This window comes from Mobula hypostoma, chromosome 10, assembly GCF_963921235.1.
Source record: "Mobula hypostoma chromosome 10, sMobHyp1.1, whole genome shotgun sequence".
Lineage (NCBI taxonomy): Eukaryota > Metazoa > Chordata > Chondrichthyes > Myliobatiformes > Myliobatidae > Mobula > Mobula hypostoma.
Genome location: NC_086106.1, coordinates 52,907,935 through 52,933,016, shown reverse-complemented (window position 1 = coordinate 52,933,016; position 25,082 = coordinate 52,907,935). Strand labels below are relative to the sequence as shown.

The 25,082-nt window shown below is 43.1% G+C and overlaps 1 protein-coding gene across 5 annotated transcripts in view; it reads right to left on the bottom strand.

Annotated features, from left to right (window-relative positions):
* The window catches only part of klhl13 (kelch-like family member 13), a 231,730-nt gene extending 206,911 nt beyond the window's left edge, over window positions 1-24,819 (bottom strand). For 2 of the 5 annotated variants that reach the window (XM_063060495.1, XM_063060496.1), the window contains exons 1-2: window positions 24,736-24,819; window positions 2,796-2,967 (exon numbers count right to left, since the gene is read on the bottom strand). In XM_063060495.1, coding sequence (XP_062916565.1) covers window positions 2,796-2,851 — 56 coding nt within the window. In that variant the 5' untranslated portion in view covers window positions 2,852-2,967; window positions 24,736-24,819. Of the gene's footprint in view, window positions 1-2,795; window positions 2,968-24,735 lie in introns of those variants that run through there. The other 3 variants (XM_063060497.1, XM_063060500.1, XM_063060501.1) reach the window with 2 other exon arrangements.
* Between the last annotated feature and the right edge of the window lie 263 nt (window positions 24,820-25,082).

The window sequence follows — 25,082 nt, the reverse complement described above, 5'->3', positions numbered from 1 at the left end:
AAGGAAAAATGGAGGAGAAGAGAAAAGGAGCAAAGGAGGGATCAGATGGGTGCTGGACACCCGGGGAGGAAAGAGTCACGGTGGCCCCACGGTGGACAGATACTACTAAAGTTGTATCATGGGATGATGCATCAGGGAAGGCAGAGCATGATCACAACCCTCCGATAGGACTGGTGGTGGCCAGGGATGGGAGGGGATGCTGAGAAATTCTGCCGCCGTTGTATCATTTGTGCCCAGCATTATCCTGGTAAAGGGTTGGCAACTCAGCCTCGGCCGAGGGGACGCTGGGAAACCATCCAGATAGACTTCACAGGGCCCCTGCCAAAAAGCAGGGGAAAAAGCTACTGTCTAGTAATTATGGATCACTTCACTCGGTGGGTAGAGACTTTCCCAACAAGGGACTGCACCGCCCATACCGCTGCATGGATCCTAGTTCAAGAACTCCTCCCAAGGTGGGGAACCCCAGTTCAGGTGTATTCAGATCAGGGAGCACATTTCACGGGGAAAGTGATGAAGGAAATGTGCCAACTACTAGGGATTCAACAACAGTTCCACATACCCTACCATCCCCAGAGTTCAGGGATGGTAGAAAGGATGAACCGAACAATCAAGAGTGCGTTAGCCAAAGCTATAGCTGAGACAGGAAAGACATGGGTGGATGTATTACCAGGAATCTTGATGAGATTGCGCGCAACCCCGAACCGCACTTTGGGTCTCAGCCCCTACGAATTATTGATGGGGCGAGCAATGCCACTCCCTTATGGGGTAATTACAGGTTGCAGGGAGCCTGGGGCTTGCAGGGATAGAATGACCCAATATGTGAAAGACCTTTGTAACCAACTTAAAGTATTAAAGGATCGAGCGAAACAACAGCAGCGAATTGCTGATCAGAAAGAGGACAAGAGGACAGCCCGGTGACCAAGTTATGGTGAGGGTACTGCCAGAAAGGCCAGGGTTTGCCCCCAGGTGGATAGGACCACAGACGGTATTCTTAGCCAATGATACATGTGTCTGTGTACAGACTCGGCGAGGCAGCCAGTGGAAACACTGGACTCAGGTTAAAGCATACGACCCACCCTCTTGTTGCTCCCACAGACGGAGTGGGGAACCAATGTACCCAGTAACCATGTAATTACAGAGAACCTAAGAGAGGAACAGCAGCCGGCCATGGCAGACCTGACCACAGCTGATGAAAACATACCCGGGGAAAACACAAAGGCAGAAAACGCTGAGAGCGTGGCAGCAGACACTGAGATCGTGTTGGAAAACCATGAATAGCCTGCTAAAGTGTGATGACGATGGTACTCTGTAAAGAAAGCTGGTTGCTGAAGGTAGATGATTAATTTTATAGCATAATACAGAAAATTATTTGGGAAATAGATGGGGAGGGATTTTTGAGTTAAAGCAGAGATGGCAAGTTCCACCACTTCAATGGCATTTCAGACTGCACACGGCATCTGAAAACAGTCACCCCCAGTCTGAGAAGCTGGGCCCTTTTCAGCAGTTGAGCCAGTGGTTAACAGAACAGTTCAGAAGGGAGTGCCACTGGGGAGAGGTCCTTGTAGACATTTACGTAGAGGCCACCCCAACCCCTTCCTGTACATCGATGAGAGAGCCTGTGGGTGCTCCTGGAAGGAGAGTTTCAGTGACCAGAGGATAAAGGGTTGAAGACAAATGAATGTGATTAAGATGCAGTCAGCCTGCACACGAAAGGAGCTGCATTCCTAAAGACTTGGAACAGCCTCTCTGCTTAACATTTGGTAAGTAGCAATTAGGTAATGCTAGGATAGATATCCAGGTACATAAAATTGGGGGGGAATTTCAAGACAGGGCATTTTCGCTGCCCTATTTGAGCAGATCCTCCTAGGTTGGCCTTTCCTGATACAAATTTAATTTGTCCAGGAGGGCCAAGAGGAGGGACTGTTAGAGTGGATTTTTTTGGGGTAGATGATTTGTTTACACTTATGACTTTGGCCACCAGACTTCTATTTTAACTGTTTGACAAAGGACTGTGGATCGAGTCCACCACAATGGGCTTCCTAAAAGGTGTAAATACCAGATGCTTCTGGCGCCTGATGCTGTAGTTTCAAAGACAGTATTATCTATACATTATAAATATTAATTGTCTTCTATGTTAGCACGTAAAATGCCAAATAAATGTATTGTGGATTGAACTAAAGGCTGTGGATACCAACCCAGACATGTTGGCGTCGGAAGGAAAAGGTGAAATCCAAAGGTGTGATGTTTGTATGTAGCTTCAAAAGGAAGCATTGTCTATAACTTTTTAAGTAGCGATTGCCTTTGTGTTTAGCACATAAATATCAAGCCCACATTGAGCTAACAGACCTGTCTGCAGAAAGCGTCTCCGTCTGGAAGATGCCTGCTGTACCTTGTTGCGTCGAATAAAGAAGCTGCTTTGTTTCTACCAGTGACTCTGTCTCTCCGGTAATTTCATCCACGCTACAACACAGGATGTATATTGTATACATTTTTCTGACATTAAATGTACCTTTGAAACCTTTTTTTATACCATTTTATTACTGTAACTTCTAATAACTTCTTATATCTTGCACTGTATTCTTGCCACAAAACAATAAATTTCAGTAATAATAAACCAGACTCTGATAATATACCTTGGCTCCAAATATATTCAACTCAGCATGGCAATCATCAACTTGAACTTGATGAACATAATTTAAAAGATAGATAAAGTAGTAAAATGGTCTCCTCTGGAAGATCTCACAAAATAAATTGGGCTACTGCTGCTCTAAGAATCCAACCTCACCCATACATACCTTGACGACGGCTGAGGTGGTCCGATATTGGCCAGTCTTATTCCTGCGAACTGCATCAGGATGCCTGCTTGGTGCCCCACAACTTGCTGGCCTGACGTTAGTGAGGCCGGTGCCTGAAATTCGTGGCTGCCTCTTCTCTGTGGGTACGGGTGAGCTCCTGGTTGTGCTCCGCCTGTTGATCGCCCAAAAGTCAAAATCAACCCCATTAACTCTTTCCTTTCACACCTTGCCTTAGCTTTAATGCTAACAGCATCTATTAAACAATTCTCTATCTTTATCCCTCTCCAAGTTTCAATTGACTTAAAGAAAATATGCTAACTCTGCTTTATGTTAAGCAGCAAACTGCAAATAGTTCCACTCGCACTAAATAAACAGTTCTATTTCAGAGTTGATTGTTTATGCAAGAGTAAACGTTATTATAAATGAAAGAATATATAAATGAACCAGTACCAAAACATTACCTGGGCTTCATTAAGCCAAGAGTGGCAGAGTCATAAGCAATTTGAAAAAACTTTTTGCAACTGACATGATATTAGAAACTCACTTAGTGAATGAAATAATTCTAATTTAAAACAATATAGCACTTGGCTTATTTCATACATGGAGGACAGTTTCTTTTTTGGAACTATGGATTCAATTTAAAATGAGAGAAAAAGGGATTAAATTTCATGAAAGTATCTTAAGATATTTAATGGTATTATTCCAATCTTTTACTTTGTCCGCAGTGCAAACCTATTATTTTATAACTAGATTAATTAATTGTAAATGTTTTTTCACTTCCACGTTACTACCATTGGGCAGGAGTTAGAGGAGTCGGAAGATGCACACACAATGATGCACAAACAGCTTCTTCAGCCTACACTATTAGATTTCTGAATGGTGTATCAAACCTACGAACACTACTTCCTCTATTTGTGCACTATTTATTTTTTTAATTTATAGTGATTTTATATCTTTGCACAGTACTCCTACTGCACAACAACAAGTCTCACCACACCAGTCGGTGATAATAAATCTGATCCTGATTGGTATTGATTTTCAATGTGATTCTGATACTTATCCAATAGCTCAATCCCAACCTTCCATCCATCCATCCAAGGTCCAGAACAGGTGTTATCCTGATCCTTATTAGGTTAAAGTAATATCTTGATTTTTTTTTGCTGAAAGAGTCATAGTCACAGAGTACTGCAGGACAGATATAGGTCCTTGCCGAATTGTCATTCTTCTATCTCGTATCAACCCGCTGCCTTCCATACCCACCACCCCCCAGCAGTGTACTGTACTTATCTCTTAAAAACTGCAATCAAACCTACATGCACCACTTCCACTTGCAACTCATTCCACACTTGTATCACTCGCTGAATAAAGTTTGCGTCCCTCAGATTCCTCTTAAACAGTTCACCTTTAACCTATGTTCTTTACTTCCAGTCTCACACGACCTCAGTAGAACAAAACTGTTTGCATTTACCCGGTGCATACCCCTCATATTTCTATTTTCTTTAAAGAGTGCTCTGATAGCCTTGCGATTAGCGCAAGACTATTACAGCTCGAGTTGTCAAGAGTTCAGAGTTCATTCCAATGTCCTCTGTAAGAAAGTTTGTACATTCCTCCCATAACCACGTGAGTTTCATCCCACAGTCATACCAGTTAGTAGGTTAATTAGTCACTGTAAATTGTCCTATCATTAGGTTAGGATTAAATGGTTGGGGTGCTGGGCGCGCAGCTCAATGTGCTGGTAAATCCTGTTCTGCACTGCATCTATAAATACCCTTTGGGAATGTCAGAGCAATACTTCATTCTTTGCAAACATCAATGTGATTTACTAGCAATCACAAAAGACAAGATAGTATGCCATCTTTTCCAAACTGAAATAATACTCTATCACACTGAAAAGTGCTCTGAAAGTACAAGATAAATTAGGCACTTATGAGAGGTAATGCTGCAGCTATATAGGACCCTGGTCAGACCCCCTTGGAGTACTGTGCTCAGTTCCAGTCATCCCACTACAGGAAGGATGTGGAAACCATAGAAAGGGTGCAACAAGGATGTTGCCTGGATTGGGGAGCATGCCTTATGAGAATAGGTTGAGCGAACTTGGCCTATTTTCCTTGGAGCGACAGAGGATGAGAGGTGACCTGATAGAGGTGTATATGTCAGGGGTAAGTTGTCGTCTTCTCTTTTTTTTTTTACGCAGAGTGGTGAGCATGTGGAATGGGCTACCAGCGATGGTGGTGGAGGCGGATACAATAGGGTTTTGTAAAAGACTCCTGGACAGGTACATGGAGCTCAGAAAAATAGGGGGCTATGGGTAACCCTAGGTAATTTCTAAGGCAAGGACATGCTTGGCATAGCTTTGTTTTCTGTTCTAACGGTTTGCCAGTGGTTCTCCTGGACGTCACAACCAAAAGTTTTAAACAATAACAGACACTTATTAAACAATGGTGAATTGAGACCTAGGTCACTAGCAATAAAAGGTAAGAAAATCTTTTTTTGCGTCTTAACTCCTTTCGCATATATTTGTCAATGGGCAACACACATCAAAAACAAAGTTAAAAAACTGCATTCATGATATTCCAATGCATGGGCAAAGCCACTACAGGGAATCGCATCTTCAGATCAAGTCCTATTTAGATTAGACTGAAAAGATAAACTGAGCCTTAGTTTGCTCCTTGCTAAAATTGGTAAACACTAAGTAAAGCTGAAAGCGATCTTTGATCATGATAGAAATGTGAATGAGCTGCTAAGTTATATTTAATATCCATTAATGAGCAGATATACTCCAACTCTTGTTGGAATATACAGTATATCACTGTTCAAGCATTATAATAATCCTTCCCTGTTAATGCTACCCAACTCTCTCTGTGCTACATTGCCAATTACATTAGTGCTGCTTCATGCACCCATGCTGAGCTCGTCAATTTCATCAACTTTGTCTTCAACTTCCACCATGCCCTCAAGTTCACCTGACCCATTTCAGACATCTCTCTCCCCTCTCTAGATCTCTTGGTCTCCATCTCTGGAGACAAACCAACTACTGATGTCTTTTATAAGCCTATCAATTCCCACTGCTATCTTGACTCTACCTCTTCCCACCCGACTCCTGTAAAAATGCTATTCTCTTTTCTCAGTTCCTTTGTCTCCACCGCATCTGTTCCCATGACATGGCTTTCCTTTCTAGGACATTAGAGATGTCTTACTTCTTCAACAATGGGGTTTCCCTTCCTCCACCATTGATGCTGCCCTCACCTCCTCCATTTCCCAGATATCCACATTCATCCCATCCTCTAGCCACCTTAACGAGGATACAGTTCCTCTTGCCCTCACCTGCCACCCCATGAGCTTCTGCATCCAACACACCATTCTCCGTAACTTCCGCCAAACTCATCCTTACCTTTCTCTCCTCTATTCCCTGTTTCTACAAAGGTCATTCACTCCACAGTTACCTTGCTCATTTGTTCCTCCCCTCTACTCTCCCTCCTGGCATAAATCCCTACAAGCAACAGAAATACTACACTTGCCCACTCACTTCTTCACTTACCTCCATTCAGGGCCCCAAACAGTCCTTCCAGGTGAGGCAACATTTCACCTGCAATCTGTTGATGTTATCTAATTATGTTCAGTACTCCCAATGCAGCATCCTCGACATTGGTGAGACCCAACGTAAATTGGGAGACCACTTTGGCAAGTACCTCCATTCCATACACAAAAATCAGAATTTCCCAGTAGTCAACCATCTTAATTCCAATCCCCATTCTCGTTCCAACATGTCAGTTCATGTCCTCCTCTTGTCCTACAGTATAGCCACTCTCAGGTTGGAGATGCAACACTTCATATTCCACCTGGGGAGCCTCCAACCTGATCACATGCATATTCATTTCTCCATCCAGTTAAAAAAAATTCCCTTCCCCTCACCTCTTCTTCTATTCCCTACTCCGGCCCCTTACCACATCTCACCTGCCGATCACGTCCCGCTGGGCTCTCTCCTCCTTTCCTTTCTCCTTTTACCCTTCCTACGCACTTAGGTTCACTTATCACCTTCTAGCTATTCTCCTTCCCCTCCCCCCACCTTTTTATTCAGGTATCTTCCCCCTTCTTTCTCAGTCCTGAAGGAGGATCTGGCATAAAACGTCAACTGTACTTTTTTCCATAGATGCTGCCTGACGTGCTGAGTTCCTCCAACGTCTTCTGTGTGTTGCTTTGGATTTCCAGCATCTGCAGAATTTCAAATGTATAACAAAAACTGCTCACCAGTAACACAATTTCAGAGTGGTTGAAGACACTGACTGTCCACCTAGGTAGCCTAGGTATTGGTCCCAGCTATGCCTGCCTTTTAGTTGGCTTGTGGAAGCCTATACTGGTACCCGTTCCCCCACTTTTCCTTCGCTACATCGACGACTGCATTGGCGCTGCTTCCTGCACAAATGCTGAGCTCACTGACTTCATTAACTTTGCCTCCAACTTTCATCCTGCCCTCAAATTTACTTGGTCCATTTCCGACACCTCCCTCCCCTTGCTTGATCTTTCTGTCTCTGTCTCTGGAGACAGCTTATCTACCGATGTCTACTTTAAGCCTACAGACTCTCCCAGCTACCTGGACTATTCCTCTTCCCACCCTATCTCTTGCAAAAATGCCATCCCCTTCCCGCAATTCCTCCGTCTCTGCCGCATCTGCTCTCAGGATGAGGCTTTTCATTCCAGAATGAAGGAGATGTCTTCCTTTTTTAAAATAAAGGGGCTTCCCTTCCTCCACCATCAACTCTGCTCTCAAACGCATCTCTCCCATTTCACGCACATCTGCTCTCACCCCATCCTCCTGCCACCCCACTAGGGATAGGGTTCCCCTTGTCCTAACTTACCACCCCACCAGCCTCCAGGTCCAACATAGAATTCTCCGTAACTTCCGCAACCTCCAACGGGATCCCACCACCAAGCACATCTTTCCTTCCCCTCCCTGCTTTCCGCAAGGATCGCTCCCTACGCGACTCCCTGGTCCATTCGTCCCCGTCCCCCCATCCCTTCCCACCGATCTCCCTCCTGGCACTTATCCTTGTAAGCGGAAAAAGTGCTACACATGCCCTTACACTTCCTCCCTCACCACCATTCAGGGCCCCAGACAGTCCTTCCAGGTGAGGCAACACTTCACCTGTGAGTCGGCTGGGGTGATATACCGCGTCCAGTGCTCCCGGTGCAGCCTTCTATATATTGGCGAGAACCGACGCAGACTGGGAGACCGTTTCGCTGAACACCTACGCTCTGTCCGTCAGAGAAAGCAGGATCTCCGAGTGGCCACACATTTTAATTCCATGTCCCATTCCCATTCTGATATGTCTATCTCCTCTACTGTCAAGATGAAGCCACACTCAGGGTGGAGGAACAACACCTTATATTCCGTCTGGGTAGCTTCCAACCTGATGGCATGAACATTGACTTCTCTAACTTGCGTTAATGTCCTTCCTCCCCTTCTTACCCCATCCCTTATTTATTATTTTTTCCCCTTTCTTTCGCTCTCTTTTTTCTCCCTCTGTCCCTCTCACTATAACTTCTTGCCTGCTCTCCATCTTCCTCTGGTGCTCCCCTCCCCCTTTCCTTTCTCCCTAGGCCTCCTGTCCCATGATCCTCTCCCTCCTCCAGCCTTGTATCCCTTTTGCCAATCAACTTTCCAGCTCTTGGCTCCATCCCACCCCCTCCTGTCTTCTCCTATCATTTCAGATCTCCCCCTCCCCCTCTCCATTTCAAATCTCTTACTATCTCTTCTTTCAGTTAGTCCTGACGAAGGGTCTCGACCCAAAACGTTGACTGTACTTCTTCCTATAGATGCTGCCTGGCCTGCTGTGTTCCACCAGCATTTTGTGTGTGTTGCTCGAATTTCCAGCATCTGCAGATTTCCACATGTTTGCAGCTTAGGTATTGATAGCTTACCTTTCTAATGGTTCAATGCACGTCTTACTGTCTCGTACACAAAATTATTAAAAATATTATATAAAACTACCTATGCTTAAACTGTACATATAATGTAAATGGATTTTCTGTTTAGACGAGGGTCTCATCCTCAATCTATAGATACAAAATTTCCAAAATCTGAAAAAATCTGAAATGGAAAACACTTCTGGCTCCAAACATTTTGGATAAAGGGTTTACAACCTGTATTTGATATTCACTCCAGTGAATTACCAGCCATTTCTAATATGAAAAAATATTTAAAGATCAAAGTTCAAAGTAAATTTATTATCATATACCACACTAAGATACACCATATACTACACTGAGATTCTTTTTTTTAAACAAACATTTGCAGTAGGACAAAGAAATACAATAAAATCAGTGAAAAGCAGTTTGTGCAGATTTAAAATGTCCTGTAAAATTCTGACAAACTTCTAAATATGTAACATGGAGAGTATTCTGACTGGTTGCTTCAAGGTCTGGTATAGAAACACCAACAGCCATGAATGGAAAAGCTACAAAAAATGATGGAAACTGCCCAGTCCAAGTCCTCCCCATCACTGAGCACACCTACAAGGAGCACTGCCACCAGAAAGCAACACCCATCAAAGACTGCCACCATCCAGGCCATAATCATTTCCCACTGCTGCCATCAGGAAGGTGGTAGAGCAGCCTCAGGACTCACATCACTGGGTTCAGGAATAGTTACTACCCCTCAACCATCAGGCTCTTGAACCAAACTTCAGTCAACTTCAATTGCCCTAATGCTGATATATTCCCACAACCTATGGACTCACTTTTAAGGACACTTCATCTCATGTTTTCAACGTTTAGTACTTGTTTGTTTATCATTATTATTTCTTTATTTTTGTATTTGCAGTTTGATGTTTTTTGCACACTGGTTGTAAGCTCAGTCAGTGCAATTTTTCATTGATTCTATTATAGTTATTGGATTTATTGAGTATGCCTGCAAGCAAATGAATCTCAGGGTTGTATATGGTGATATATATGTACTTTCATAATAAATTTACTTTGGACTTTGAACAACCAATGTGCAAAATACAAACTGTAAAACTACAAATAATAAAAACATAAATAAGTAGTACTGAAAACATGAATTGCAGAATCCTTGAAACATGGACTGTGTTAAGTCATTAGTTCAGTGTTGAGGTACGTGAGGATATCCACGCTGGTTCAGGAGTCTGATGGTTGAAGGGTAATTACTGTTCTTGAACCTGGTGGTACGGGTCCCTATGCCTCCTTCACAATGGCAGCACCAAGAGAGAATGGCCTACATGGATGGATATTGCTTTCTTATGGCAGCACTCCTCGTAGATATGTTCAAAGGTGAGGAGGGCTTTTTCTGTGATGTACTAGGCTGTATCCACTATCGTTTGTAGGCTTTTCCATTCATGAGCATTGAGATTGCTATACCAGGCCATGATGCAACAAGTCAGGATACTGTAGACTGTGCATCTATAGAAGTCTGTTAAAGTTTTAGTTGCACAAACTTCTAAGAAAATAAGAGGTCTTCTTTGTAATGGCACTTACATATTACTCCCAGGACAGATGCTCTGAAATGATAATGCCAAGGTATTTAAAGTTGCTAACCCTCTCCACTTCTGATCTCCTGATGAGGACTGGCTCACGGACCTTTGGTTTTTTTCCTCCTGTAGTCAATAATCAGCTCTCTGGTTTGAGTGAAAGGTTGTTGATGTGATACCATTTAATGGGATTTTCAATCTCCCTCCTGTATATATGCCAATTCATCACCATCTTTGATTTGGCCAAAAGCAGTGGTGTCATCAACAAACTTAAATACAGCCCTGGAGTTTAACTTAGCCTCATCATCATAAGTATAAAGTGAGAAGAGCAGGAAGCCAAGCTCACAGCCTGTGGTGCACTTGTGTTGATGGTGACTGTGGGTCTGACAGGGATCCACAAGTGAGGAAATCAAGGATCTAGTTGCACAAGGAGTTGGTGAGACCCAAGTCTTGGAGTTTATTGATTAGTTTCAAGGGGATGATTGTGTTGAATGCAGAGCTGACATTAATGAAAAGCATTCTAATGCATGTACCTTCACTGAAAGATGTTCCAGATCTGAGTGAAGAGCCAATGAAAAAGCATCTGCTGTTGACTTGTTGTGACAGTAGGAAAACTGAGCAGATCCAAGTTACTCCTCGGGTAGGAGTTGATTTGTTTTATGACCAACCTCTCAAAGCACTTCATCACAGTGGATGTACATGCTGCTGGACAATAGTTATTCAGGCAGGTTACCATGATCTTGATGGGAAAGGTATGAATGAAGCAGATGATCAGCTCAGACTGCTGAAGCGAGAGGTTAAGTATGTCATAATACACACCAGTCTGTTGATTAGCACAGGACTTCAGTACTCAACAAGTTACTCCGTCTGGGCCAGATGCTTTCTGTGGGTTTACTCAGAAGGATGATCTCACATCAGCCTCAGAAATTGACATCACAAGGTTGTTGGGTGCTGTGGGAGTTTGTGAAGTTGTCTCCATGTTTTGTCAGTCAAAGTGAACACAAAAGGCATTGAGCTCATCTGCGAGTGAAGCCTTGTCACATGTCACTTGGTTTTACTTTGTAGGAGCTTAACTTGGTTCTTATTATGCCAATGTCTAAAAGAGAAGTTCTTTGCCAATCACGCGAACTTGAAATAAGTTTAGGGTCATTAAAAGTAAGCATTTTGCAAATGGCTGCAATTTCTGAATTACCTCTTCTAATATGACTAGAAAGCCCATGATAGACAATTTCACAATTTTTTTCCGTGTCTCATTTTTCAAGAAACAACACTTTGAATTTATGACATGCAAGATTGACAACTTCTGAATAGTCCAACAAACCCTCACTGATTTCATCTCTTCAATGTTATAGCAAAATAGGTAATGTACTATTCACTCCAAGTCTTTTAACTGAATTATTTAGTAATGTGAAAGAGGAACAGTAAATAAGAGAGGCCTATTAATTCACACAAAGCTGTCTGAAATTGTGTGTGAATGTGCCCCAGGGAACAATAAAAGAAATGAGCACCAAAAGGACATTGGGAACAAATAACAAAGACTGAGGATGAAGCATCCAAATCGGCCAAACAATGCAACTATCTACCTCTAACAATGCAAAACTCCACAAGCTCCTATTTAAAACAGTATTTTAAACCTTCCTGTCTGGTGTGAAACAGTAAATGCTCAATCACTAGCTTCCAGATGATCTGGACCACCATGTACCTGGTATCAAAGTGATAACCACTTAACAGAAGTGCGAAGCCAGCAACTACATGCACCAGCTTGAATTCAAAAATGCACTGGAAAAAAATGTAAGGTTACACTTCACAAAGCCCATATCTTATTTACATATTTTAATCTGTAAAATTACTGAAAGCTCAACATTTCCCAACTTAGTTTGAGTCACATATCTCTAGGCATAGTGTTTGTACAGCTATCTGTCTGTCAGGCATTAGTAAATTTCCTGTAAAAATGTGCACTTTATATGATGGCACTTTTCTACATTTCCAACAAAACAGTGGTAAATTTTCTAAGGCGTTAAGCAATCAAGTGACTTAGCAAAGTTAAGACGGAATAAAACACATCTATAACTACAATGTAATCCAATGACAATTGTATGAACAATAATGGAAGTGACAGAGATTCTAAAGTGCATATATAGCAAAATCTGTTTATTCATGGAAGGGAAACAATTAAGTCATTCATCGTCAATAGAAATACAGAGTAATAGACAATTACAAATCCCATGGTTCAAATAAAGCTACAAACCCATAGATTTCTGGCAAGATAGTGGCGAGCTGCAGTCTCCATCAAGGCTGTGGTTTAGATTTAGTTTTTAAAGTTTCCAGGGATGGTTTTGGGACAGAGAGGAAGGTTGTGGATTAGGTTCGGGTTTTGGAACAGGGATGTGGAAGAGTTAGAGGTCAGGCCAGAGTCTAGGTCTCCACTCCACTTTCAAAAGCCAGCAGCAACGTGGGCAAGTGACAAAGGACATCTGGAGTTCAGGTCTCCACTGAAACACTAATGAGATTCACATGGGATGAAGGGCACAGTCGAGGCCTCTGCTTCATATGTGAAGACCAGCAATGGAAACATGTACAAAGGACATCTGTGAACCCAGCCTGGCAAGTGCTGCGGAGGAGGACAGCAAGAACAAGGCTGGTGGCCCATCAGGTTAGTGGGTCCTGAGATTGGATAGCCATGCAATCTGGAGGCACCACAGCTAGAGATTTCCACAAGGTATGCGAGTCCAGAATTTGAGTCCTGGAGTTTGGGGTCCCGTATTTGCTACTCTGAGCATCGATACCGAAGATCAAAGCCCGAAGGTTGATAGGAAGTCTGGAAGTCAAAGTTCAATGGCCAAAACTCCTGGGTCTATGAGTCTGAAGTTCACTGGGGAAGTCCATTGTCAGCAAGTCTGCTGGAGGCCCCAGGGGCCTTTTCTGGGGTTGGATGACCGTCTGTATGTGCGGGTCTATAGGTGGATAGGAGAGAGGAAATGGGCTTGTTGTGTTCTGTGTTGTCGTGACAAGCATTGTGCATCTGCTATGTTGGCAACGGAATATGTGGCAAAACTTGTGGGATGCTCCCAGAACATTCTTTAAGTTATGTTGGTTGTTATCACACATGATGGATTTTCAATGTATCAATGCACGTGCTAAATAAATTAATCTGAATCTGACAATTAAGTTACTGTTCATTATTAGAAATAGACAGTGGTGGACCATTTCAAACTCCATGGTTCAACAAAAAGTTACAAATCAACATAAATACAGGTTTCTCCCGCCATCCGAAGGTAGAGTCTTCCTATGAAACAGTTCGTAAGCCAGAATGTCGTAAAGTGAAGAAGCAATTACCATTTATTTATATGGAAAAATTATGTGAGCGTTCGCAGACCCAAAAATAACCTACCAAATCATGCCAAATAACACGTAAAACCTAAAATAACAGTACCACATAGTAAAAGCAGGAATTATATGACAAATACACAGCTTATATAAAGTAGAAACAGTTTTCCACAATCATTGCCTGAACTGTTCTCCATAGCGAAAATCTCACGCAAGCGCCATCAGCAAAAACACGGCGCAAGCGCTCTCCAGTAACCTTTAAGCTATGAAGCTGCCAAATCATACCAAATAGCACGTAAAAATACACAGCCGATATAAAGTAGAAATAATGTATGTACAGTGTAGTATCACTTACCGGAATTGGGAAAGCGCGGAGCACACTGATGATGGTGTGTTAGGCTGAGTCGGAGTTTGGGTGGTGCAGTGGCCCCCACCCTCCGGGCAGCGAACCGATATCGGTCCGCGAAGCATGCAGCGGTAGTCAGGAGGCACTCAGCATATCTTTAAGAACAAAGCCGAAATAAACATGCTAATTAATTACGTGTCGCCCGACACGTAATTAATTAGCATGTTTATTTTGGCTTTTTTCTTAAAGATGTGCTGTGTGTCTCCCGGCTACTGCTGCATTCTCCGCGAATTGGTATCTGTCCGCGGCCTGGGTGTTGGGGTGGTGGGACACTGGGGTGTCATCTCGTCGTCTGTTTCCATTACAGCAGGCAGCTCATCTTCTCCTATGACTGCCCGCCTCGATGCCGAAGGTCGAGGTTTATCGTCTGCTGTGGCTGATGTGGAAAGCTTGCTTGACTGCTGAGCCTCATGTATTTTTCTAGCATAGTTCTTTGTAAGCACTCAAACCATCCTGCAAATATCCCCTAAACTGACGTACCCTTTCAAAATTAAAGTCGTACTTTATCATTACTCATTCGGTTTCGATTGTTATCCTTTCCTCTTCCAATTGGATCAGCTCTTCACCTATCAGTTCCCTTGGTCATGGGATGCCAAAACCTCTTCAACATTATCTTCGTCAGCTTCCACAAGCCAAACTCACTTAGTCCTTACTTCGTTCACCACGATCAAAACGCTTAATAATTACACCCTTATGAGCTCTTTCAGGCTTTTCCGGTACCTTAGAACTCATCTTGCAAATGGCTGCTCACAGGCACGTGTTTAAGCAATGCCGGCTAGAATGCAGTTCCAAATCCGGGGGAGAGCAGCTGCTCGGGGCGTGCGCTGCCTTTTATTGCGCGCTGCCTTTTTTCGTAACAGTGAAAACACCTTCTGTTAGCGAAAACAGGGTACTAATGTAGGTCTTTCGTAACAGTGAGATTTCGTAAAGCGAATGTTCGAAAAGCGGGGCACACCTGTACAAGTATAATCACACAATCATCATTACCCCTCTGAAATATAGTTTCCTCACTACATCCATCAATTACTGCTCCTTCATTATACAAATCCTCAATATCATACAGAAAGACTTCAAATAAATAACTCCCTTCATGTTGTAAGAATGTTCCGATACGCTTTATTGCTAAATATTTCTTATTGTTGTGGTCTTATTGTAAAATAAATACACAAGATATTTTGCACACACCCAAGTCCCTCAAACACCAACGGAGAAGAAAAAATTAAAACATCCTGTCTGTGGTGTTCAATGAAGAACAAATATACACCAAGACAGTGAAGTTTCAGCCTGCAGACACTCAATGGTTCAGGAACATCTTCTTCCCCTCACCCAGGACATTGCTACCATCGAGGAGGTATAGGAGCCTGCAGACAGACACTCAATGGTTCAGGAACATCTTCTTCCCCTCACCCAGGACATTGCTACCATCGAGGAGGTACAGGAGTCTGCAGACAGACACTCAATGGTTCAGGAACATCTTCTTCCCCTCACCCAGGACATTGCTACCATTGAGGAGGTATAGGAGCCTGCAGACAGACACTCAATGGTTCAGGAACATCTTCTTCCCCTCACCCAGGACATTGCTACCATCGAGGAGGTACAGGAGTCTGCAGACAGACACTCAATGGTTCAGGAACATCTTCTTCCCCTCACCCAGGACATTGCTACCATCGAGGAGGTACAGGAGTCTGCAGACAGACACTCAATGTTTCAGGAACATCTTCTTCCCCTCAACCATTAGATTTCTGAATGGACAACCTAAGAACACCACCTCACTATTTTTTGCTCTCTTTTTGCATTATTTATTTGTTATAAATATATATACTTCTTATTGCAAATAATAGTTTTTATTATGTATTGTAACGTACTGCTGCTGCAAAACAGCAAATTACATGCCAGATGCCAGTGATATTAAACCCGATTCTGTTTTGATTAACACATTAATTTTAGGTGGAGGTAAATTTAATTTTAGGTCATATGTAAATTCCCTGGATCAGATAGTGGATGCAGCACCTCCCCCTATTCAACATGCATGCAAACATTACTCCAAAGGATACATTTGCTTTGTATTTTGAGCACATTGTCATAAGATCTTATCTGAAATCTGGAATTATAGAGCGGAGATCTCAAACTATTGCCAGATGAGCATTCACTTGGCTGTGATCATTGAGACTTCAGACTCAGGATCAGCTTTAATAGCACTGGCATATGTGGTGAAATTTGTTGTTTATATCAGGGAATTACAACCAGCAGTCATATTACGGACAATACATTTTCAGATAAATTCCAAACAGCCAGTAGAACTACATTCAAAATGAAAAGGGGTTTCACTAGCACACTCTCTTGCCTTCTAATTATAACATTTACCTCATGTGTAAAGACCTTTGTTTAGTGCAATTACCTCAACAGTCCCTCACTCTGGGAAAACAAGAGTTATTTTATCTACTTTACCTCAAACTTAAAGATGATTTATTTCTACGTTAGAGAGGGTATTACCTCAGGGGCTTTATGGAACTGATGTTCACTGCAGATAATACTTTTGTGAATATATTGTGATCTCCTGATCCCATCAATCCACAACTGCTGAGTTGTTTGCCATCTGTTACTGCAACCTTGATACACCTCCTTGAAGTTAAAGATCAAATAGTAGAAGAACTTCTTGTAGCTGGGACACCAAAAGGGGTCCTGTTCTAGTCATATTTTACCTTTTAAATCCAGCGTGCTGAATCTTAAATGATAGATTTACATTTATTCAGTACATTATATAAACTCAGTATGTTTCAAGATGCATTTCCAAACAAAATAAATTACCTTTGAAGTACAGACATTGTCATAAATTCTCATTCACTACTGCAATTCTAGTTAACAAACTCTAAACCAAATGGTATGTTCCATGAAGTGGCCAAAGATCTTTCCCACCTTCAGTGCTTTGTAACCTTGATGTGTGAGGAAAAGTGAGAGTGAGTGGGTATAAATACATGTTAAACCCATGTAGCTAGATATGTTTTCTATCATCTTAGATATCCAACCATTGCTTCAGAAGTTCCCTTGACAAGTCCATATGGTGGTTCCTTTACAACAGCACTCCACAGTAAAGAAAAATATGCACAGGAGTCATCCACTCTTTAAATTGGTGGAAGAAGCCCATCTTCAACCCAAATAGGTGCCTTTGGAAGAAATACCATCAGCCTAACATTTTCACAAACATCTCATAGCAAGAGTTGAAATACCACTTTTGTATTCAGTTATGGGAAGTCAGTAGCGTGCCAGTCTCCAGACCTTTGAGGTCTTCACAGACATTCCCCTCCTTGTATCTGAACTTCGTCCAGCCCTACAACCTGGCATTCTCACTCTCTTCTCATCAGTGAGAGCTGAATGCAGGTAAGCTTCTTTTGTACAGGCAAAATAGTATACAAATACTACACAAATGCTACATGTTGTTGCTTAGTAACAGTGATAAATTACTTGAACTTATAAGGGAAGGGTAGAGGAAACTAAAGATATTTTAAAGAGGAAGAAAATCACTTCATATCTAGAACTGGTGCGGTTTTACAGCAATTCCGAAACTTATTTGATCAGCTGATGGTTCTGTTTTACATGTTTGCCACAGTCCAAATGAGAAAACAGCAAAATGACTTTAAACTTCTAAACACAATCATAAAACAGATACGAGTTACTAAGCAATGATGTTTAAAAGAACTAAACAAGCAGTTACGCCTAAAGATGTATATTATTTTTCCCAACTCAAAAGGCTTTGGATGACAAAACTTTTCATGTGTATTATTTTCTTAAAATAAAGCAAACCAGAAAACTTCTTTCTGTATGCGTAGATTTGATCATTGTTGAAATTTTATCTTTGTGATTCAAATATAATATTGGCTGTTTTGTACTATCAGAGAAAAACATCAAAATGGGCACTGGGAGATTACACTACAGGTGCCAAGTAGAGTTATGAAGTTTATGAGGGAAAAAACAGGTACCAAGATTTAGTAGGGTTATGAAGTTTATGAAGCCATGGACCAGCTGGGACCTATTAAGGTAAAGGAACAAGGGATGGAAAGCATGGGAAAAAGAGCACGAAAGGGGCAAAATGTTGGAAGAATTAAACATGTCTTGGGAGATCAAAATTGAAGTGTAATATTATCTAATAGCAGATACACTTAGAAGCAAGTATGAACGATATTATCTACAAACATGAGAAAATCGGCAGATGCTGGAAATCCAAAGCAAAACGCTACAGGAACTCAGCAGGTCAGGCAGCACCTATGGAAATGAATGAACAGTCAATGTTTTGAGCCAAGGCCCTTCATCAGCACCTGAAGTAGTTAATTCTGCTGGCAGGGGCCCAAACTCAATTCTGACCTTGGTGCAGTCTCTTTGGAGTTGGCACATTCTCCATGTAACAGGAAAACATGGAGGTAAGTGGCAAAAAAAGGGTGCTCAGGAGGGAATAAGGTATAAGGTGTCACGTGACCAGCAACAATGAATATAGAATTGAGCAACACACATCAAAGTTGCTGATGAACACAGCAGGCCAGGCAGCATCTGTAGGAAGAGGTGCAGTCGACGTTTCAGGCCGAGACCCTTCGTCAGGACTAATTGAAGGAAGAGTGAGTAAGGGATTTGAAAGTTGGAGGAGGAGGGGGGAGGGGGAAATCCAAAATGATAGGAGAAGACAGGAGGGGGAGGGATAGAGCCAAGAGCTGACAGGTGATAGGCAAAAGGGGATACGAGAGGATCATGGGACAGGAGGTCCGGGAAGAAAGACAAGGAGGTGGGGGGGGACCCAGAGGATGGGCAAGAGGTATATTCAGAGGGACAGAGGGAGAAAAAGGAGAGTGAGAGAAAGAATGTGTGCATAAAAATAAGTAACAGATGGGGTACGAGGGGGAGGTGGGGCCTTAGCGGAAGTTAGAGAAGTCGATGTTCATGCCATCAGGTTGGAGTCTACCCAGACGGAATATAAGGTGTTGTTCCTCCAACCTGAGCGTGGCTTCATCTTTACAGTAGAGGAGGCCGTGGATAGACATGTCAGAATGGGAATGGGATGTGGAATTAAAATGTGTAGCCACTGGGAGATCCTGCTTTCTCTGGCGGACAGAGCGTAGATGTTCAGCAAAGCGGTCTCCCAGTCTGCGTCGGGTCTCGCCAATATATAAAAGGCCACATCGGGAGCACCGGACGCAGTATATCACCCCAGTCGACTCACAGGTGAAGTGTTGCCTCACCTGGAAGGACTGTTTGGGGCCCTGAATGGTGGTAAGGGAGGAAGTGTAAGGGCATGTGTAGCACTTGTTCTGCTTACACGGATAAGTGCCAGGAGGGAGATCAGTGGGGAGGGATGGGGGGGACGAATGGACAAGGGAGTTGTGTAGGGAGCAATCCCTGCGGAATGCAGAGAGAGGGGGGGAGGGAAGATGTGCTTAGTGGTGGGATCCCGTTGGAGGTGGCGGAAGTTACGGAGAATAATATGTTGGACCCGGAGGCTGGTGGGGTGGTAGGTGAGGACCAGGGAACCCTATTCCCAGTGGGGTGGCGGGAGGATGGAGTGAGAGCAGATGTACGTGAAATGGGGGAGATGCGTTTAAGAGCAGAGTTGATAGTGGAGGAAGGGAAGCCCCTTTCTTTAAAAAAGGAAGACATCTCCCTCGTCCTAGAATGAAAAGCCTCATCCTGAGAGCAGATGCGGCGGAGACGGAGGAATTGCGAGAAGGGGATGGTGTTTTTGCAAGAGACAGGGTGAGAAGAGGAATAGTCCAGATAGCTGTGAGAGTCAGTAGGCTTATAGTAGACATCAGTGGATAAGCTGTCTCCAGAGACAGAGACAGAAAGATCTAGAAAGGGGAGGGAGGTGTCGGAAATGGACCAGGTAAACTTGAGGGCAGGGTGAAAGTTGGAGGAAAACTAACTCACTCTTCCTTCAGTTAGTCCTGACGAAGGGTCTCGGCCTGAAACGTCGACTGCACCTCTTCCTACAGATGCTGCCTGGCCTGTTGCATTCACCAGCAACTTTGATGTGTGTTGCTTGAATTTCCAGCATCTGCAGAATTCCTGTTGTTTGCGTTTAAATATGGAATTGAGTCAGGTTTTATAAACAAATAAACATTTATTAAACTCAGCACAAAATTAGTAAAAAGATAAACAAACGAAAACCTTCACCGGAAGTAAACTGCTATATGGCCATTTAACAAACCGCTAAACTCAGTACTAGTTCTTAAAGCGGTAAATGCGAAAACAGTCTTAAAGTGGTAAATTCAAACTCAGTTCTTCGAATGGTAAATTTGAAAGTCCAAGAGGTTTATACAGTCAACTAGGAGAGACTTTCCCGAAGTAAAGAATTCCTCGAAGACACGATGTTACTGTGGATCCCAGCTGGAACCTGCCTTGTCCACAGGATTCATGACGACGGAAATAAAACGGTTTAAAGGCACTGAATACTAGATACTGCACAACCTTTTCTGCTTCTTTCAGCAGTGGTTATCTCATGCAGATCACTCTTACTTGAACAAATTCAATAATGGTCGATCCTCTCCAAAACTGCCAAACAACTCCTTCAGGTTCCCGTCTTCACTCTCCAATATTACTGAAAAGGTACATCAACAATTCTGGCAGCTATTCTGCCGGCCCAACACTTCTGTACCTTACAACAGACAGTAAAACTTGGTTTTAAAATTAAATTGCGTCATAAGACTAATACGCAGTGTAGCGGATTATCTGACTATCTAACTGAAAACTAACTGCGTCACCAGGGGTCTACACTTGTATACCTGGTGAGAACAGGTCATCACGTGACCTCCCATCGGCGGGAAAATTAATCATGTGACCTCCGCAAGACTATTACATCATCTTCATAAGACAATCACAAGATATCCATGAAGTATGTAACAAAGGAAAGAGGGAGAAAATGAGACAGCTCTGCTGAGAGTCTGACCAATGGCCTGACTATTATTTTGTCATAGTAGGCAGTCTGGGAAGTCGAGGACGTCATGCTTCCTCTTATAGAAGTACCAAGAATTTGAGATAATTGTTTAACAGTAAGAGGTTACCCATTTAAGAGAATTTTGGCTTTATGTTCCTCTCAAGAGCATCACAATCTTTCAAATGCTCTTCTCAAAGTGCAATGGAAGCAAAGTTTCTGAATATTTTTACAGTTGAAGTTTACTGATGGCAGGAACCTGGTGTTGGATTTCCATTCTGATTGGCCATTATCTTATTAGATGACAGCCAAGGCTTGATGGATCAAGTGATCTACTCCTGATCCTTGAGTTTGTATGGGATCACAAACCAAGAAACAGACAAAGGCATTTAAGCCCTCCAAACTTATTCTGATACATTATTGAAGTGGCTGATGGGCACTACATTTCGATTTGCTTTTGTTAAATATCCCTCCATGCCCTTACCTAACCAAAATATTACAGTCTTAAAATCTTCACTTGATCTAGCATTCAAATAAGAGGATTCCCAACATTTGAATACTTCATAACTTCTTGCTAAAACAGCTTATATCTAATATTAAATGATCTTATTCGATTCCTTTTTGTGAATTCTTATCTATCCCAACAAATTCCTTCAACATTCCAATACAAAAGATCTTTGCCTCAACCATATATAATGAAGGCATTATCTTCCACTCAAGATGATGTTGAGCTGCAGTCTCCATTGAGGCCTCCACTCCACAAAGGCCAACGACATGGATGGGTGGTTAAGGACATCTAGAATCCAGATCTCCACTTACGCTCAAAGACCAATGATGTGGATACTGGTTGAAGGACATCCAGAGTACAGGCCCCAACTCCAAGCTCAACGGTCAACAACATGGATGTGTGACGAAGGACATCCATAAACATTGGGCTGTCTCAGGTCAAGGGGTCCCACAATCTGATGTCTGTGCAAGCAGAAAGCACAAGGGCCATTGAGACCATGAGCCAGAAGCTTGGAGTTCAGGGACCCATCATCAGCTTGTCCGGGAGTTCATACCCAAGATTGAAGGCAGAATATTGTTCAGAAGTCGCAGCCCGATGGCTGGAGACTGAGGCTCATAGGCCTGTTCTGGGGTTTGGAGGATGGTCCATGTGTGTGGGTGGGTCGGTGTGAGGGAGAAAAGAGACCTGTTTGGCTCTTGTTGTTTTGTTGCTTATTGTGTTTTGTGTTGCTCTGCAAAGCACTACAGGCATGATATATTGGCACTGGAATGTGTGGTGACATTTGCTGGCTAACCCCAGCACATCGTTCGGTTGTGTTCGTTTACACAGATGACACATTTCACTGCAAGTTTCTATGTACGTGTGAAAAGTAAATAAATCTGACCCTGAATCTGAACTACTTAAAATCTTGCAGTCAAACCAACTAAATCCTGAAAATTCAAAAATTGTCAATGATGGAAATATAAAGCAAACAGAAAATGCTGGAAACAGTTAAGTCAGGCAGCACCTGTTGTAAGAAATAAGATTATGAGGACACTCAGTCATCGTTTATTGTCATTTAGAAATACATGCATGCATTAAGAAATAATACAATGCTCCTCCAGAGTGAGATCACAAAAAAAGGACAAACCAAAGACTAGCACTGGCAAGACCACATAATTATAACATATAATTACAACAGTGCAAAGCAATACCATAATTAGATAAAGAGCAGACCGTGGGAACGGTAAAAAAGTCTCAAAGTTCCGATCGACTCCCGATAGTCCCCAATAGCAGGCGGCAGAAGGGAGAAACTCCGTCTGCCACAAACCTCCAGGCACTGACAACTGCCGATGCATTGGAAGCACCCGACCAGAAATGACTCTGAGTCCGTCCGAAAACTTCGAGCCTCCGACCAGCCCTTCGACACCGAGCACCAACTCTGCCGAGTGCCTCGACCCCAGCCCCGGCCACCGAGCAACAGGCAAAGCGAGCATTTGGGGCCTTCCCCTCCGGAGATTCAGGATCACACAGTAGCAGCAGCAGCGAAAAAAGCATCTCGCAAGTTTCTCCAGATGTTCCTCTGTTCTCTCACGTATGTCTCCATCAAATCAGAACTGTGCACGGCATTCTACCTGACAGATTACAGACATCGTTCACCGGAGTGGCCGCGCAAGCTGCGTCGCACCGTCTTCTCCTCCTCCCACTTTTTGGATTAACATTTCAGGTCTGGAACCCTTTAACAGGATTGAGGAAGTTATGAACCTGTAATATTAATCCTCTCTCTTTCAGGAATTTGTTTTAACTGGTATCATCTGACCAGGATGGTCAAATAACTTTGTTTTGCTTCAACTGTCACAACAGTCTTGGCTGATTTATACACAAAATAAAATTTTCCAGATCCATATGACTGTGCAACACACTGAAATCACCGACTTAGTTGAGGAAATGCCACATTTCTCCATTTCTAAACATACCTCTCCCATGCAAATACCCCCTACCAATTTTGACACTATTGTAAAAATTCTTTGAAATCAAACACCTGAGCTAATAGTTTTTCAAAAACAGTCAAAAACTGTTACAAGTGTGAAAGCATTACACAAATAAATTGCAGAAAAGAGTTATACTTTTTTCCTTGCTCTACACAATTACTGCTTTCCTTGTGCTCCCACAGCAATGTGAACACAACTATTTTACCCTCATTTGTATCACTAAATTAACATTTACTTTCTAAACAGTATGTTTTAACATGACAGAAAAGAAGCTTCATGATATCTTCAAACAACAGGAATTCTGCAGATGCTGGAGATTCAAGCAACATACATCAAAGTTGCTGGTGAACGCAGCAGGCCAAGCAGCATCTATAGGAAGAGGCGCAGTCGACGTTTCAGGCCGAGACCCTTCGTCAGGACTAACTGAAGGAAGCCAATATGATATGATATCTTCATATTGTTTCAACTCACAAACTGTATGACAGAACAGCTCGTTCTCAATTATAAAATGAACTCATTTTAAAACAAAAACTGCATACTATTTTGAATAACTTTCGTTACAAATTCCTACATTTACTGCAGTCAATACAAACTTGCAGCTTGTCCAGCAGATTTGACAAGCCTTGACACGCCCCCGCTGGTAAGAAAACTAAATTGCAGTCATGTTAACATGATAAAAAAATACAGATAATAATTTTTATTAATAATAGTAAGTGAACCACACCGGGGTGGGGGGGGGGGAGGCAGCGAGGTAACAAAACATTGCGGAAATCAATTTATTAGTTCAAAAGTCCCAGTTTTCCCCCACTCCAGCGCCCAAACTTCCAATTCTCCTATACTTGAAGGTTCAATCGTGACCTGTGGCTCTTTCATTGCAGACCAGTTGACAACCATAGGTGGGCGAAGGGGAAGAAAAAGAACTTAACATCAGTTGTTTTGCAAGCTGAGTGAACTGTGTGTGGAAGAAGGCAGCTAGACACCGACCACCACACGTCTTATTACTGATTATTAGAGGCAAATGGGACAAATTTAACAGCAGGCAGCAGGAAAATAGCAAAAGATAACTGCAAGCATGTGTTATTGCCACCTGCAAGCCAACGATAAGTGGGGGTGGGGGCAACATCTGTTAAAGAACTAACTCGGGACGCTGCGGGCGAAACCGGGCCTGGGGTTTGTGGTCGCACTTTAACTGGTTGCTGTCAAACTCTTGCACTGAGGCCGAAAGTCAGCACTGGGTCTCCCAACCTGCTGCGGCCAGACCGAATGCTCATCTGTCGCAGCCTCCAACAACCAAGCAACCTCCCTCCCAACTGCACGCCGCTACTTCTTTACCTCAGCAGAACCCGCCGTCCTCCTGTCCCGTCCCGCCGCGGCTCGCACGGCGATCGCCGTTCTCCCTCCACCGTGCCCAGTCCCACCTCTCCCACTCTCATTGGTCCGCCCGAAGCTCTGTTCCGATTGGTCGCCATGGACGTCACTTCCATCGCGCACACCAGGGAGTTCCACTTGGGAGGGCGCCGACCGGAAGTTTACGGCCTGACCTGGTCTTTGTGCAGGTTTGATTAAAAGTATGGCGAGAGGAATTCGCCCGGGGTGCGCACAGCGTGTGGAGAAAGATGCGGAGGGCCTGGGTCGTGGTTCATCCCGAACAACTCTGATCTACGGCTATACCCAGGGAC